Raw genomic sequence first — 17,279 nt, 5'->3', positions numbered from 1 at the left:
TGAAATGTGTAGATGGATGTTTCTGTCCCAGCCAGTCTTGCAGCTGTTTAGTCCCACATAAACACACATAGGCTTATATTAATTATAAACTGCTTGTCCTATTGCTCAGACTTATTACTAACTAGCTCTTATGACTTATTAACCCATAATTCTTGTCTTTGTTTAGCCACATGGCTTGGTACCTTTTCTCAGTAAGGCGTTTTCATCTTGCTTCCTCTGCATCTGGCTGGAGACTGCACACTGAGCTTTTCATCTTCCCATAATTCTTCCAATCTGGTTACCCTGCCTATATTTCCTGCATGGCTACTGACCAATCAGTATTTTATTAAACCAATATGAGTGACAAATCTTTACAGGGTAGAAGAGCATTATCCCACAGCACAAATTTCTTTATCCTGTCATTTCTATTCTGTTAACAGTAGTTTTGGTTCCTCTTCATCATCTTCCTTTTTTGTATTTGTTGTTTTTTCTTGATTTATTCCTTTCACATCCATGAGAACTTCTCTTTCAACCATGTCAAGGTCTAGTAATGTTCAGCCCTTTCACTTGGTTCTATGCCAGGAATGAATGATGACTTACATTTATACCTGGAATAATAGGTAACTGCCCAAGTAGGAAAGGACTGTTGTCCAGTCTCTTTGGACCACAAGCCTTTATCTTTGTAAGTTTTCAAAGATCTTAATTAAGTCAGTTTTGGGGGATTGCTTTGGACACTCTTTTAGTGTGGCAACTTGCTTCTTGGGCGAGCGACTGTTCTGCTTTTTGCTAATCTCCAAGGTCAACTTACTCTTATAAATTAGAACTATTTAAGATGGATCAAGCCCAGCATTTTCAACAGTTAAGAGATGCCAAGCTGCATACCCTGTGCTCCTGTACAGAAGGGTCAGGAAGCACCAATTCACTCTTTTTCTGCCTGTTGTTAACTATACTTTACAATTAATTTCAGAGACTAGGGTTCATTTAGAAAATATCAATGGTGTCTATTCTGACTGAGAATTCAGCGTTTGTCTCTAGTCTGTAATATTCATTGTGAGGCATAAGTATTACATAGACTGGGTGGCTAAGGTTTTTTTGTTTTGTTTTGTTTTTTTTTTTTTGTATTTTAGAGAAAGGGTTTCTCTGTAGCTTTGAAGTCTGTCCTGGAACTAGCTCTTGTAGACCAGGATGGCCTCAAACTCACAGAGATCCGCCTACCTCTGCCTTCCAAGTGCTAGAATTAAAGGCGTGCACCACCACCAATCAGCCAGCTAAGTTTTATAATAAGGCATCTTATGTAGTTTTAATATCTGAAGGCAATTTTGTTTTGAGCCGGGGTAATGGCATATAGCCCTAGCTGCCCTGGAACTTACTAGGTGGTAAGGCTGGCCTGGAAATCAAAACTATACTTCTGCCTCAGTCTCTCTAAAGGCAATTTCAAAAGACATAGATTTGGTGGAGGGAATCTCTGTTTGTTTACTCCCTTTAAAATGTAGGCTAGGCTTCTGTCAGACTTTTACATTTTTAGTGGATGGAATCCCCTTCTAATACTCAGTTATTACCAACTCAAGCAGAGAATATTATACCCTTATTTTCATTTGATCATCTACTGCGTAATGGCTAGTGACAAGGAGGACTAGGCTGCGTCAGCTTGACCTCCACAATCCTTTGTTGGCAAGTTGTTCTTCTTTATATTTGTCAGTTGTCATATGAAGCTACTAGTGTTACTTGTCAAATAAAGTTGTTTGTGGAAATTAACTGACTTAAAATGTGCTTAGAACAATGGCTGATAAGGTGGCAGTTAGTAACTGGAAAGTATGATCATTATCCACAAGGAGATGGGTCGCTTCAGTCATACTGTATCACCTTTGTTAATTGTTTTTATTCCCAAATGATTTTCATTTTCTCATATATCTACTCATTATCTTTGCTGCCATCCAACTTGTATTTGGCCATTGTCTCCCAGTTAACTTCTTGAAGGCCTATCTCAAGATTTTTATTGTTGTTGTTTTAGGGATATTTCATTTGTATGGATGTTTCTGCATGGTGCCCACAGAGGTCAGAAGAGGATCTCAGATACCCTGAAACTGGAGTTATAGATGGTTTTGAGTCACTATGTGCGTGCCCAGAATCAAACCCAGGTTCTGAACAGAGAGTAATATGTACGCATACAACATGCACATGCACACACACATATACACACACACACCAGATAGCTATCTCTCCAGCCTCACAAATTATTTTTGAATCTCCCATTGTGGTGCAGAATATCTGTCTGGTATATATTTATTGACTCTTTTTCAACTCTTTGGAGACAACAACATTAAGTAATTATGTATGCTAAATAAAGAAGGTCTCAGAAATAATCACCCCAATACCACTCCATTATTCTAAGTACCCATATCAATATTTCAGTACTAGTTCATTTAACAACTGTTCATGGAACGCTTATAGTAGGAAGAATTAAACTATTGTGAGTGTAACCATATGCTGACATGAACATTTTGTAAACTGCTAATTTGCATGGGTGATGTCCTGCCTGTGTGTGGTATGCTGTCCCCAAAGAAGTCTTAACCCCTAGTACTTCAGAATGTGACCTTACATGTAAATAGTGCCATTAGAGATTCAGTTATTGATGACTGTATATTAGAAGGGAAGCCCCTTCATCTAGCAAGAAGGGTGCCATTATAGGAGAACACTATAACGGAGCAGAGATACACAGGTAGACGACTATAATTGAAACGAGGCTTCCACAAGCCAATGAATGGGAAGGACTGTAGTCACCACTGGGTGCTAGCAGATGTTTCAGAGGTCTCATGTCTTAGCTGACACCCTCAGAACTGGGAGAGATTTCCTAACTGTTATCCTAAGCCATCCATTTTGTGGTTCTCTGTTATAGCAGCCCTAGAAAAGGAATAAATTGTTCACATGCTTAGGCTAGTGTTGACAAACCCGAGTTTAGGATTAAAGTTGTGGGTTTGCCTACATTATTACCTGTTACCTAGCCTCTCAATATAATTTGATTTTTAAACTAATTTGCTGCTAGACCAGAAAATGTATAGGAAAACCTGACTCCAAAATGCCATTGTAGTTATTACACATGTGTAGTAATGGCGAATCAATCCCACACCAATTATGTTTTAAGGGGGTATTTATTTTGGGGGGTAAAACTTACATACACCATAAACCGTCAGGAAGGGAGCCTAGTCGCTGGAGCAGGAGCCGTAACCAAGCGCTGGAACCAAGAGGCCCGAGTCGAGACTTGCCGCTCTTCTTTTAAAGAGAACTATACCACGCCCCAGTGGGCTGGTATTTCAGTGGCTATTGGCTGACGGAGTGGAAGGCGCTCCCGCAGCACCGTGGGCTCATGCTTCAGCGACTATTGGCTGAAGCAATGGAAGGTACTCCCGCAGCAAGTATAGGAGACATGCTATCTAAGAATGCTTAGAACAGCACTATTCGTAGTAGTGAAACATAGAAACCAATCCAAGGTCTGTGGAGACAATTCCTGCTGTTACTATTCAGCATCAGAAATGAGCAGATTACTGGGACATGCATCTGTATTTCTGATACTCATAGCAACTTGTGCGAGAAAAGCAGAAGAGCAGAAAAAAAAGAGAAAGAGTAGAAGGTTGTGGACTCCATTTCCACAAAAGTTCAGAATCACATTAAAATCAACATAGTATTTGTCACTATATGCACATTTACAAGATGATAAAGCTATACATAGCAATTAGAAACAGATCCATCCTAGGGTGTACCTTTAAGTGGCTGAAGTCAAGCTTCTCCAAAGTCATGGAAATTTTTGAGGATAATATTCTTTACTGGGTGCTGTGTGCCCAAAGTGTGCCAGCAACAGAAGACATAGTCCTTGCCTTTAGAAAGCTCTAGAAATGTAACAGAAGGAAACCCAAAAGGTCACTTGCCAGTCCAGTACCATGTGAAATTTGAAATGTTAGAAACACATGCATTATATAAAGAAGTGAAGTGTGCACGTGTGTGAGAGGAGCGTGAGAAAAACTTAGCATCTACCTTTAAGTGAAAGCACCTAGAATAACTAACTAGTTTCAATGGCCGGTTCCCCCCAAAGCCCCTTCCTCTCATTTATTCCAACAAATTGCACCTATGCTCTTAAAGCACTTTTCTGCCTCACCCCCACCCACACACGTACCACTGATTCTGATTGGAAGACTCTGCCATTACTGCCCAATATCTGGGCTTTTCTCTGGGGGTCCCTTAGTCTGTACTTGAGAAGGTTCGTAGAATGTAATGAAATGTTGAAAAGTGGCATTCTCCATTACTCTTGTTTTTACTCCTTAGCAATTGACATTTGAACTTTTTGTTTTAAAATGTCTTTTACTTACAAATTTAATATGTTCTTTTAGAGAATAGTTCTCACTGCAAAAAATAATTCAACAAAGCATTTTGTTTTGTTGTGGAGCAGATTAACTTGGTTCATGAGTGTTGGAATTGGCAGGTGGATGGGAACTGGATCTTACTCCTATTTTAAAACTTTTACTGTCAAGTGATTGACTGTTACAAGGTCCATTGGTGATTCTAATAGTCTACCTAAATGTCTGCCCTATCACTGTGTTGCCTTTGTCCATTTAAAAAAGGAGCCTGATAGTTGTTGATTTTTAAATAGTTTATTTGCCATACCAGTTTCAGCTTGTGATATAAAAAGTTAGCCTGTTCCATGGACAACAGATCATTCCACTAAAGCCAGTCAGCTATCCTGAAGTTGTGCTATCTGTCATGATCTATCCAAAGTCCGTCACTGGTTGCTGGAAAAAAATATGATTCAGACTGCCTTTTCAGCTGCCTCTGAATTGGTTTCAGCAAAAGACCTTTGTAACATTTAAAGCTGTAAAAGTGGATGCATCTTTGAGCTGAATTCTTATAGAAGATAAGAAGAGTGAATTTCAAAGTGAAAAATGATTTGTCTCTTTACAATTTCCAAAACTCTCATCAAACTAGATAACTTTTAATACTGAGATTTGAAGTAACCAAGATAAATTGATCTAACACATATGAGTTAATATGTCTATTTGGACAATGAACCACTTGCTGAGATTAGATTATCATATGAGCCACTATCTTCATCCAAGCAGCAGTGACTACTGAAGATTGGGCTCATTGATTATTGACATTCCCCCAATGAAGGATCTCAGCCATTCCCTTCCACGTTTCCCTGCTCTCTGTACATTATTCTGTTCTAATTACAAATGGCTCCGTGGGAGGGAAGCAGAGCATGTAGAGGCCCAAAGGTTAACTAAAGGGGCTACTTCATCCGTGCAGCTGTGGAAAAATTGTCACCCATGCCAGGGTGAGACTTGGGTTGAGCAGCTGCTTTGGGATCACTTTGCTACTGTAAGTAACCCCTCCTCCATGCTCCATAAGTAAGCCTAATCCACAAATTGGCTTTGTATTGAATTGTACTTTGGTTTGTTGGTGGTACCCTGTAAAGAGGGGATAGACAATTGCTTCAGTCTTCCCAGGAAAACAATTGTAAGAGTTTCCCTCAATACCTAGTTTGAGGAATGGCTTAAGAGTTCATGGAAGGTCTCTAGTTGGAGTAGGGAACTGGTATGTTACATTATTTGTTGTGGTATCATTTTCATGATCCTCCTCACCTTCAGCCAGGGCAAGTGGTGACATACCTGTTTTACGGTCAGGGAACTGCACTCCTTGCAATATTGCAGGACTATTATTACTAAGTGGCAGAATTGAGATTGCAAACGCAAAATCTTGAGTTCAGAATTCTCCCTTTCAACCATATCACAGCGTTTTGAAGCTGAGCATAGTGGCATCTTTGACAAAATGAAAGGTAGGGTTAATAATTTATTTTTGCAGTTTAAAGGACATGGCTATTATTTGTTTGGCTGAGGAAAGTTCATTTGCAAATAGCTTACTAGTTTAAAGCGGGAGGCAGCAACCTTTTCCGAAAGTGAAATTGTGTTGACACAGGTAGTGCTTGTGCCACTGTTGTCGTGCTACATTGCCAAGCTGGGTGCTTGCAGCAGAGATGTATGCCTGGCTCCCAGACCCTGCATAGTTACTGTCTGGCCCTTTACAAGAATAGCTTGTCATCACTTGTCAAAGGAAAATGGTACAAATGAAGCAAACTTCTACTGTTTCACATCACATCATAGTTTATTTTCATGTGGGTTGGGGTAGCTCTTCTCCCAAGTGAGCAAATGGAGAATCTAAATTGATCGTCACAATGGCCTCAGAATGGTTGGAATGTTGAACAGTTCTTTTGTGTCCTGCTCGTAGCTTCATGGAAGACATTATAAAGTCTGTTTTTATTTTCTTGTCTCCTAAGTTCTTTTCACGTGAAAAGTGTGAATAGTTGGATCTTTCATAAATTGTGCGTTTATTAGCACTCAGATATTAGAGAGTGTTCCTCATTGGACTTCATGCTTCCCAAGAAGCCAGGTTGGAAATGGGGTGAGAGGAGTCTGAACGAGAAGCTCACTATTAAAAGTCACAGCTCTTTTATTTCATAGACTCGAGTTAGGGCAGTATGTTGACATTTCAGAAAGGGGGACTGACTATGGGGAGGAAGGAAATCAGTAGAGAGAGAGAAGATAGTGGGGTCAGGGGATGGATGAGAACGAAGTCTATGACACACGTGAAGATGCCACGATGAAAGCCATTGCTGTTTGTGCTAATCTAAAGCAATGATATAGAGATGGCTCAGTGCTTGTTGTACAGGTGTGAGTTCAGGCTCCAAACCCCGTGTTAGAAAGGCAAGTGGCTAGAATACACTTGTAATCTCAGCACCACAGAGGTAGGGACGGATCCATGGGCTTGCTTCACCTAGTTGGCAAGCTCCAGGCCAGTGAGAAACCCTGTCTTAAAAAACAAGGTAGATGGTACCTGAGAAATGACACTTAAGGTTGTCTTCTGGTCTGTACACACAGGAACACACAAAGAGACAGGGAAAAATGTCTTTGGATTGATACCACCTACAATTCTTATCTTAAGCTAGCAAAGGGATTTTTGCAGTTTTTTTATAGCAAAGGGTCTATTGGATCTATTAATATTGTACACTACTTCCTGAACTTTATGACATTCGTTTTCAAAATAGACTTCCGAGCAAAGACAATGATCTTCGAAAGGCAGAAATTCTAAACAGGGTACTTGTTCATGACTCCTTGTTGGCTGGCAGGCTTTAGAAATGTCATTCTAAGACTGGATAGGTCCATACAGCCTTCTGGACTGGTGCAGGAAAGCAGTGCTGGATTCATTTAAATGCCAAGGCAAAGTAATAAATCACATTGGGGTGATTGGAGGAGAAAGCACATACTCCTTCTCACTGTTGTTTGTACACGAGAAAGCTCAGCACCCAGTGAGGCTTGTGCATTGCAAATCAGGTGACACTGGAGATGGAGTTCTCTCCCCTTGCTGTTTAGATTGTGCTGGCAAAGGCCTTGTGAAGGCCAGGGCAAAAGGTGTTTCTAGCCATGCTGCTTTGAGACCTGTTCAATAAGGAAAAAGGTGGCTTCCACATGTTGTAAATGGCCTGTTATATTGCTCAGGTGTTTTGTATACTCTGTAAGGTTTTCCAATAGTTTCTTATTCTGGAAAAAGGATGTGTGAGAGAAGAGGTTTGGGTGCCTTAAATTGTCTGTTTCACGAGAGAGCCTGTGGAAGAGGATAGAGCTGTCTCAGTTCTTTGGTGTAAATTGTTTCAGAGTAGAATAAGCTAGCACTTCAGCTCTGCTGCCCAGAGTATCGTGAGCCAGGAACTTTGTTGTACCTTTTTATTTATTTGAATAAGCTTGCATGGATTCCTGGCTTAAGTCAAATGGTGTCAAGATCCTTGTCTAAGTCGTTATTGACCAATTAATTCCTTAAGCACATAATCTATTAGGTGCCTATTAAGTGAGAGTCACTGTTGCTAGTCACAGATGCAACAAATACAGGAGTAAATACAACAGATGAATTCTAGCCTGCAAATGGGGCTTCTTTTACTAGGAGGACTCTAATCCTTTTGAGGAGGTAAACAGTAACCACTATGACTATTTGAAAGGTGCTGAGTGCTAGAATAAGAGACAGAAACGGGGAGAGTGAAAGACCCACTGAGATTGTCTTGAATTTCAAGAGAGATGATGAAGGTTATGTTGTACTTAAAACTAAGCTTTAGTCAGTAAATACCATCTTTATGTGCTTTTATTTGAGGGGTCTCAAACCCTAGAGACTGGGAAGCTGAGTTGAGTTCTATTAACTGTTTTTGTTGTTTGTTTTATCTATAACTGAGATTATAGATAAAAACACACACTTGGTTTAGTTTGCTTCAAGAGACTACTTGGAAGACTTTTTCCCAGTTGAAAAGTACCCTGTGCTGTTAGGAGACCTAGGATAGTTGGCCCTGCCAATGACTCACTCCAGGAACTTATCATAACCCATCTCTAGTCCCTGTATCCTCTGTAACAGGAGAGTATTTGTCTTTAATCATCACAAAATATCTTGGGGGAATAAAAATCATGTTTTGTATACAATTTTCAGTTGTTGCATTAAAACCAAGATTGGTGTAGGAGGGTCTTCTTTCTATGTGTTGCTTTTATTGGTTGAATAAAGAAAACTGCCTTGGCCTTTTGATAGGGCAGCCCTTAGATGGGCACAGTAGACAGAACAGAATTCTGGGAGGAAGAAGGCCATGGCTCTCCACTCCAAGACAAACGCTGGTTAGACTCATGCCGGTAAGCCACAGTCAAGTGGCGATACACATTAATGGAGATGGGTTAAACTAATATGTGAGAGTTAGCCAATGAGGGGCTGGAGATAATGGGACAGGCAGTGTTTAATTAATACAATTTCCATGTGGTTATTTCGGGGGTTAAGCTAGCTGGGTGGCAGGACACAGCCCACCGCTCCTCCTCCTACTACACAAGATAGCCAAAAGACAATGATTTTAAAAGAACACTTTAAACAAATATTTATTATTTCTATTTATGTGTATTTGTGTAAAACTGCGTGAGTTTATGTGCACCATATGTATGCAGGTGCCCTATAGAGGCATCTGAAATCCTGGAACTGGTTGTAAACTGTCTTATGTGGGTATTGGGACAAGAACCTGGGACATTTGCAAGAGCAGTCAATGCTCTTTAACCACTGAAACATCTCTCTAGCCCCCTCGATAATTTTTAAAATAAAAATGATTAAAATTTTATTGCTTGAGGCTTTGGGCAAAATGCTTTTTAAACCAAGTGAGCAGCTGCTTCTATAAATGCCTCCTGGGTACTTGCTCTGTTTAGGGCATCCTTTACAATGGCACATTACTTTCTGTTTCAATCATTGTGGACAAGTGCAGTTTTAAAGTTTATAATTCAATCATTAGTAGCCAAACACTATCCATGTAATAGCTTGATTTTCTCTGGTATTTCTAAGTCAAGATCTTATTCATAGAATTGATTGTGTTGACTACAGTGAATAATTAGCCTTTCATAATTAAGTGCTAATAATTATTACAAATACATAGAGTGGATTTTTTTCTTGAATTAACTCATTTTTCTCAACAATGATAAAATAAAGTGGTGGCAGGAGCTCAGAAAAGTTAAATAACCTGCTCAAGGTCAAATAGTTCCTCAGTTGCAGAATCAGATTTGTATGGCACCAGCTCCAAAATCTAGCTCTTGGTGGCCCATTGTCACAGCATCTGCAGATAGTGGGATCAGCTACCACTTTTGACACAGGCTCACTGATGAAAATTTAAAGCCAGGCTTGCTGTGGAACTAACTCTTATCATCACCCAAGCCCTTGACTCTCTGAGGATTGTGTTGATCCAGCTTTTAACAATAACAGTGGTCAGTGTAATTTCCAAAGAGAGGGCTTTGGACATAAAAACCATGGTATATGATGCTATGTATATGAGGGCCAGAGTGGGCAGCTCTGTAGAGATAGAAAGCAATCTATCTGGCTGCTGTAGGGCCTCAGTATTGGGAGTGCAGCGTGATGACGGCTGGGCATGAGACTTCTCTTTGAAGTGATGCCAATGTTCAGAAATGGTGATAAGTTTCACAATTTGACATCAAAACTTTTAGGTATTTTTTTGCTTCAAGGTTTGTTTTATGGTGTGCATCTGGGGATTGAACCCAGGTCCTTGTGCATTCTGGGTATCACACCGTACTAGTGATTAAATGAGACAGGTGTGTGTGTGTGTGTGTGTGTGTGTGTGTGTTTCTGTGTCCCAGCCTAGCTTGAATATGCTCTTCTGACTCAGTCCAAGAGCTAGGAATACAGGAGTGCACTACCATGCCTAGCTAATGAAAGTCTTCAAATGACACATTGGGAAAAAGTTAATTATATAATGAATATTTATCTCAAAAGTGGAGGTTATGGATGGCTTTCTTCTTCTATATTTTAGGCCGAATATTTTCACTGAAGTTTTTCACAAGTATTGAGTATGGTAGGTCTCTGTCTCTCTGCCTTTGCCCCCCCCCCTCTGTGTGTGTGTGTGTGTGTGTGTGTGTGTGTGTGTGTGTGTGTGTTTTCAGTCTGATGTAGCCCTGGTTGGGCTTGAACTCCTGGTCTCCTTGCCTCTACCTCCCAAGTGCTGAGATTACAGGAATAAACAAACATTGTATGAACAGACAGGTTGACAGCAATTGGACTGTATAGCCTTGAATTTTAAACCTTTATTCATTTAGCAATAATAACTTTAGTTTGAAAACACTGATCTATTAGATATTCAAGTATCTTATTACTAAAACCTAACTTTACATCTTAACCAAAGAACCTCTTCTATCGTCTTATATAATCTTATTTAGTCAGTTGAATAATTTCAGGGCAGGTCCATATGATCAGCCCTTTCAAATTCACCTTCCCCATTCTGTTATCATGTCTAAGAATAATATTTTGTGACACATGGACATAAAGTTAGAGGAGTCTTGCAAAACACAATATAATATTTTGTCTGAATTTAATCCATGTGGCAGTTATTCGCTGATCTTTTTAAAAATTAAATTTTACTTACTTTTTAATTAAATTGCCATCTATTCACTTTTTCTCATCTCTCTTTTCTCTATTGGCACTTGTTTTTTGTGTTCCCTTTATCTCCCCTTTCTTCCTCTATGGGCTAAACAGACCATACTACCTCTGTCTTTCCTGTTGCTGGGAGATTGATATGTGCCATCAATCTGGGTTAATAGTTCATCTTTAAGATTCAATGATAGTTCATAGTTCCAATGTTGTGAGATTTGGTAAATCAGTATTGAAGTCTGTCCCCTCATGATGTCTCGTGATAGTGTGTATTTTCAACATAATCGCTCATTCACTCACTAGAGTGTTAATAATGTCATTGTGTGCTAGGATATAACCATGAGCCAAATGGACACAGGCTTTGTCCTTGAAAAGCTAATGTCTTTTGGGAGCAGCCTGACGGCCCTAGTAGTGTAACATTCCCTCACCTCTCTATGTGTCTCTGTTGGTGAAGGCCGCTTGTTCATTTCCAGCTGCCCAGATCACGAAATAATCACTCAGAAACTATATTATTTGCAATATTTTTGACCAATAGTTTAAGCATATTTCTGGCTAACTACTAATCTGTGTATTGTCATGTGACTATGGCTTACTGGCAAGATTCTAGTGTATCTGTCTCCTGCAGGCAGCTACATGACCTTCTCTCTGAATCTGCCTACTCTCTCTATCCTCTATCTGCTTGAAACTCCCACCTTGCCCTAGTCTACTAAGCTACTGGCTGAAAGCAGCTTGTTTATTTATTAACCAATAAAAGCACCACATAGACAGAAGGACTTCCTACACTATTTCTGTTCACAGAAAAAGGAAGGTTTTAATTTAAACAAAATAAAATTACATATACCAAAACAGGTATCAAGCAAGAATTATAATTACAATATTTATATCTACTTTATTTTTCATCATAACTAATGAAAACTATAATTATAACTATCTATTCTTCAACTCCGTCAAAGAACCCAGAAGGATATAATATTACCTAAGTTAACAGGAAGTACATTGTAAGCAACTTTCAAAACTCTAGAATTGACAGAGGCATCTTGCTGCCTGGACAGTCACCCAAAGTTCTGTACCATTGCGGCATCCATCTTTAACCTACAGGCCCATAGTATCTGGCAAACTTTCCCATAAAGCAGGAAATTTCAAAGACAGTTCTACCTATGTTGGCAGTTTGTCAGTCACTTTCTTTTGTGTCCTTCTGAACATCTGGCAGACTCTTTCATGTAGCAGGAACCCCAAAGGACCATCTCACCTTTAGGCAAGTTCAGCAGTCATTTTTCTGTGGGTCCTGCATGTCTAGTTCATACAGCATAACATCAAGCAGTCCAGGCAAGAGCAGTCTCTTGCCCAAATGGCTAGGAAACTCCATAGGGAGCCTCTTTGATATCCATTTTCCTCTTGAAGTAATTTGTGCTGCCAGTAGCAGATGTGTCTCATTGTCATGAAATGTCCTAAGTTCTTAAACATTTTAAATGCCATATTCCATTAGTCTTTGAAAAGTTTGAAGAAAACTAGCCATCTGAAATATATCTCTGTACATCTAGAAAACCTAACTAACATGACGACAAGTGTGACTATTATAGATGACTATTTATGTTAACCTGTATTTCTTATACATAACATTTTTAAATGAGCTGCACAAAAACAGTACCTTAGTAAGAGCAGAAATATACATATAACACATCTCTGCTTTCTGCCAGCAAACAGAGCAAGAAGCTGCATTAATCTCTCTCTCTCTCTCTCTCTCTCTCTCTCTCTCTCTCTCTCTCTCTCTCTCTCTCTCTGTGTGTGTGTGTGTGTTTAGAATTCCTTTTCAAGCTCTCTCAGGTTTTTAGGTGGATTTAATTGATCACATTGGTCTCACACTATCTCTCCACCTCTTCATCTTGATATTTTTCTTTCTATGATTTTTGTTTAGTTCTTTGAGGCCTTTCTTAAGGATCAGTACCATGAAGGTGTGACAGAGTGAGTTGGTATGTTCCATGCTGTGTTTTGTCAGGGAATGGCTATTCTCTCTCTCTCTCTCTCTCTCTCTCTCTCTCTCTCTCTCTCTCTCTCTGTGTGTGTGTGTGTGTGTGTGTGTGTGTGTGTGTGTGTGTGTGTGTGTGTGTTGGCGGGTTTTGAGTGCATGTGTGTTTGGTTATGTGGAGATGGTATTCCTCCAGAGTGGTCTACCTTGTATTTTCAGACAGGGTCTCTCACTGTTCTAGAGCTCACAAAGTAAGATCTTCTACCTGGCTAGGAAGGCAGGGTCCCCAGTAGTGGAATTTACAAGCATATACCATATCTGACTTTTTAAAAATGTGGGTTTTAGCTGGATCGTCATGATTTCAAGACAAGCATTTTGCTGAGTGTGCTATCCTCCTAGCTTCCTGGCTGTTCTTTTAATGAAACATATCCAAAAGAATCCATAAATATCCATAGTCACCTTGAAGTAGATATGACTTACCTGCAAGTTACTTCATCCCTATCTATCATTAATATTGATAACTAAAATAACTGAAACATTTCTTGTTTTCTGTTGTTGCTAACATATTCATGAGTTTAAATAAATACTTACTTTTGAATGGTTTTATGCAACCAAAGAGATGGCCCAGAAGATAAAGGCACTTGTCCTGCAAGTTAGATGACCTAAGTTTGATTCCTAGAACTCAGGTACAGGTGGAAGGAGAGAACTGACTCCATAGAATTGTTCTTGGACCTCTATACATGCACTAATTACATCATGCATGCCCACACATGCACATTATGCACACATATAACAATAATATTTTAAAAATAGTTTTAGGTATTGTCTTAGGGTTTTCTGTTGCTGGGAAGAGACACAGCAACTCTTATAAGGAAAACATGTAATTGGGGCTGGCTGCTTACAGTTCCAGAGGTTCAGTCCATTATTATCATGACAGGGAACATGACAGTGTGCGGGCAGATGTGGTGGAGCTGAGAGTGCTACATCTTGCAGGCTACATCTTGCAGACAACAAGAAGTTGACTGGCTGTCACATTGAGGGAAGCTTGAGCAAAAGAGACCTCAAAGCCTGTCCCCACAGGGACACACTTTCTCCAACAAGGCCACACCTCCTAATAATGCCACTCCCTTTGGGGGCCATTTTCTTTCAAACCACCACATCTATGCTTTGAATATGATGCATTTGTCTGTGACTGAATTGAGGAATGTGCATTACTTCCCTGAAATAAATAATTTTACTAGAAAATATTAACTAAATAATTCCTATGAATTTGATTTCAGTCTAATCTATTTCACATTAAACTCCTAATGTGAAGAACATAATTCTTTTTTTTCCTTATTTATTTATTTATAGGAGAGGGAGTGGGGGGAGTGGGAGGGTATTGGGAGGAGGGAAGAACATAATTCTTGAAGGGGAATTTTATGAGTGATATTATTCACCCTTTCATAATTCTGCTTGAATGTTTGTAAATAGTTTTAAAAATTAAGTGATATAGAAATTTCACACTTGTCTATATTGTTAAATATTAAAATTTTTTGTTTGTTTTGTTTGCTTGTTTTTAATATGGTAACTTAAGCACTGTGAATAAGATTTCCTAGAATAAGCATGATGTCATCTATGAGGTTTCCTTTTTACTGTTTACCTTCTGTTTCCTGTTCTGTGTTCCCCAAACCATCTTGTAATTTTTGAGACATAGTCTTACTCATGAATGCAGATGGTATTTGTACTTAATGATCCTCCTACTTCAGCCTTCCAAGTGCTAGAGCACAAATTTGTGCTACTATGTATGGCCCTTAATAGTCACTTATCATCTAGCTGTGTACCTGGTACAACACCCTCTTAATGTTTCAGTGAAACATTGGAAATACATGGCACTCCTCTATCCTCTCCCTACCAAACCTAAAACAATAAAATAAAGACAGCATTGAACTTGATTCTTCCTTGGACATCTACTGCCTGTGTTCTGGCTAGCTCTTTGTATTTTTTATTGTTTGGCCCTATGATATAAATAGGGCCTAAAAAGTTAAGTACTGTTTGTTCTCTTGAAATATTTAACTCTTATTATGTTTGAAATAATTCGATTAATAGAGAATTTTGTCTTCCTTTGTAGTTTCCAAGATGGCTTCTGCATCAACATCTAAGTATAACTCATACTCCTTGGAGAATGAATCCATTAAGGTGGTAAGTTCAGTTTTTACATTTACCTGTATCTCTGCATTTCTCTCTTCATATTTGTATTAGACAACCATTTGGAATTTACTGAATCATAAATCTCACTATGTATTCACATAGTATAAGGCAAGGGAAACATATCATCCCATCTTGTTCTAAGAAAGATTTAAATGGAATATGTGTTAGGTGATTTTTGCTTTTGTAAATACTTTCTGAAGCTTTGTTAATGAATTGCTGCCAGATCTTACATTCTGGTCTGAAGCAGTCCTCTGTATCTGACAGCTCTCTGAAGGAGGTGTTGGAAAGCCAGGATTGACTAAGCAAGCTGCTACCTTCATAAATAAGGCATTATTTGATGAGTATGATGATAAGACGTACAAAACCCAAACATGCTACCTTGAACATAAAATGCTTCAAAGTAGCCAGGGTATATTGTTCAAGTAGAATTAGATTTTTGGATCATAAATTGAAAGAGAGAGGTGAATTCAAAGTTAGTTTTATTCATGGTTTCATGATGTTTTAAGATGATCCACCAGAAAGGTTAATTTATTCTATCACCTCACAGTGTATAAAGATAATCAATCAGAAAGGAAAGTATTTTTAATTTTTATTTCTTGATTACTGACAAATTTGACCTTTTATTTCTTTTTAAAGCTACATTATTGTCCATTCCTATTGATTGAGTGAACTATTCATGTCCTTTGCCTATTTACCTGGGAGGGGCTGAGGGAGATTCTTTTCTTATTGGTTTAGTAAGAATTATTCATAATGTAATAGCTCTATAATGTACAAATCACTTTATTTCATCATTTTAACCTTATAGATTCTATTTTGATTTTTGAAATACTGAGATTTAAATTGTGGGGGCTTGATTGGTTGTTTAAGACAGGGTCAGGCTATGTGCGTGGCCTCAAACTTGTGATCTTTTTGCCATAGCTTGCCAAAATCTGCCATTTAAAGTGTGAATCACTATACCTGGTTTGCCGAAGTTTAATTATTAATTCTTTCCTGCCTGTCAGAGCTGCTGAAGTGTTTAGATGAGGCATATACCTGAGGACAACAGGGGAATTTGCTGAAGTGGTTCCTAGACGCCTGAGCAGGTTTCTGACAGACTATTTCTTTGACCTAGAATAAGGTTCCCAATAAAATAATAGGTCAGAAAACATTCTTTGGCGCTGTGATAAGATTCTGTAGCAGTTGCATAGGAACAAAAGCTATGACCATATAGCACACTAACTTCATTAATGTTTGATCATTTTACTGAGATATGTTGGTGTTAAAATACTTAAAAGTATTCAAAACTTTGGTAACATTGTATAAATGCAATCTAGGAGTTAGCACATGTAATAAATGTTGCAGCCAGATCAATCTTTATTTTTCTAATTTTCTGTTGCTAGGGATTGAACAGAGGGTGTCATGTGAGTTAGGAAAGTACCAGTGAACTATATTTTCATCTCAGATTCTTTTTTCTCAGTGTGAATTTTCTATTCGAGTTTTCTTAAATGCTTAACTTCCATTTTTTTCTTTTAAAAGTGTGTTTCTGTTTGCTACTATTTGTGCAAAGATAACACCAACACCTCTGATTCCCCTTTCATTTGCAGGTATCTCAAGATGGAGTCAGTCAGGATCTCAGTGAGAGTGTTCCTCAACTCCCAGGGGAAACACTAATTACCGGTAAGGAGCTTTTGAGGGTGGGGTGCAGAGCTGGAGGAACAGTACAGCAAGATCAGGTGGCTTGAGCTCCATTTCTCTGTACAAGACAGAAGGGACAAATAAGCTAGCTTTGTTTAGGAGCGTCAACACAGAGAACGGCCTGATCAAAGAGTTCTTTCAAGAGCTCAGGGCTCACTTGGCTAGCAATAATCTTGTCTCCGTAATAAAGAGAATGATTTGGGGGAATAACATGGGTTATCTCTTGAAAGTTTCTAACTAGAGATACAATATATACTATTCATAATTTAAAGTTATGAAAAACAATTAGATTAATGCTTTCAGCCTGTGATGTATGTTTCAAAATAAGAGCTTAAAGATTCTTCTCTTTGATATAATAGGAGAATCCTTTGCCAGAAAATGGAAATTAAGTAAGGTTGTGGTAACATTTCAATATGGTGGGTTTTTTTTTCTCTTATGATAAACCAATGCTAAGAGGAAGAAATCTACTTCGAAAGGGCCAGGTCAC

At 38.8% G+C, this 17,279-nt stretch overlaps 1 protein-coding gene across 4 annotated transcripts in view; it reads left to right on the top strand.

The window, feature by feature from the left end:
• Mtm1 (myotubularin 1) overlaps positions 1-17,279 on the top strand; it is a 124,632-nt gene that overhangs the window by 10,133 nt on the left and 97,220 nt on the right. For all 4 annotated transcript variants that reach the window (XM_048457577.2, XM_085684817.1, XM_085684819.2 and 1 more), the window contains 2 exons: positions 15,039-15,109; positions 16,702-16,774. In XM_048457577.2, the coding sequence (XP_048313534.1) occupies positions 15,047-15,109; positions 16,702-16,774 (136 nt within the window). In that variant the 5' untranslated portion in view covers positions 15,039-15,046. Of the gene's footprint in view, positions 1-15,038; positions 15,110-16,701; positions 16,775-17,279 lie in introns of those variants that run through there.

The sequence above is a fragment of the Myodes glareolus genome, chromosome X (genome assembly GCF_982192425.1).
Source record: "Myodes glareolus chromosome X, mMyoGla1.1, whole genome shotgun sequence".
NCBI lineage: Eukaryota > Metazoa > Chordata > Mammalia > Rodentia > Cricetidae > Myodes > Myodes glareolus.
Note: the sequence above shows the minus strand (reverse complement) of the source record. Positions and strands in the feature narration are given on the sequence as shown.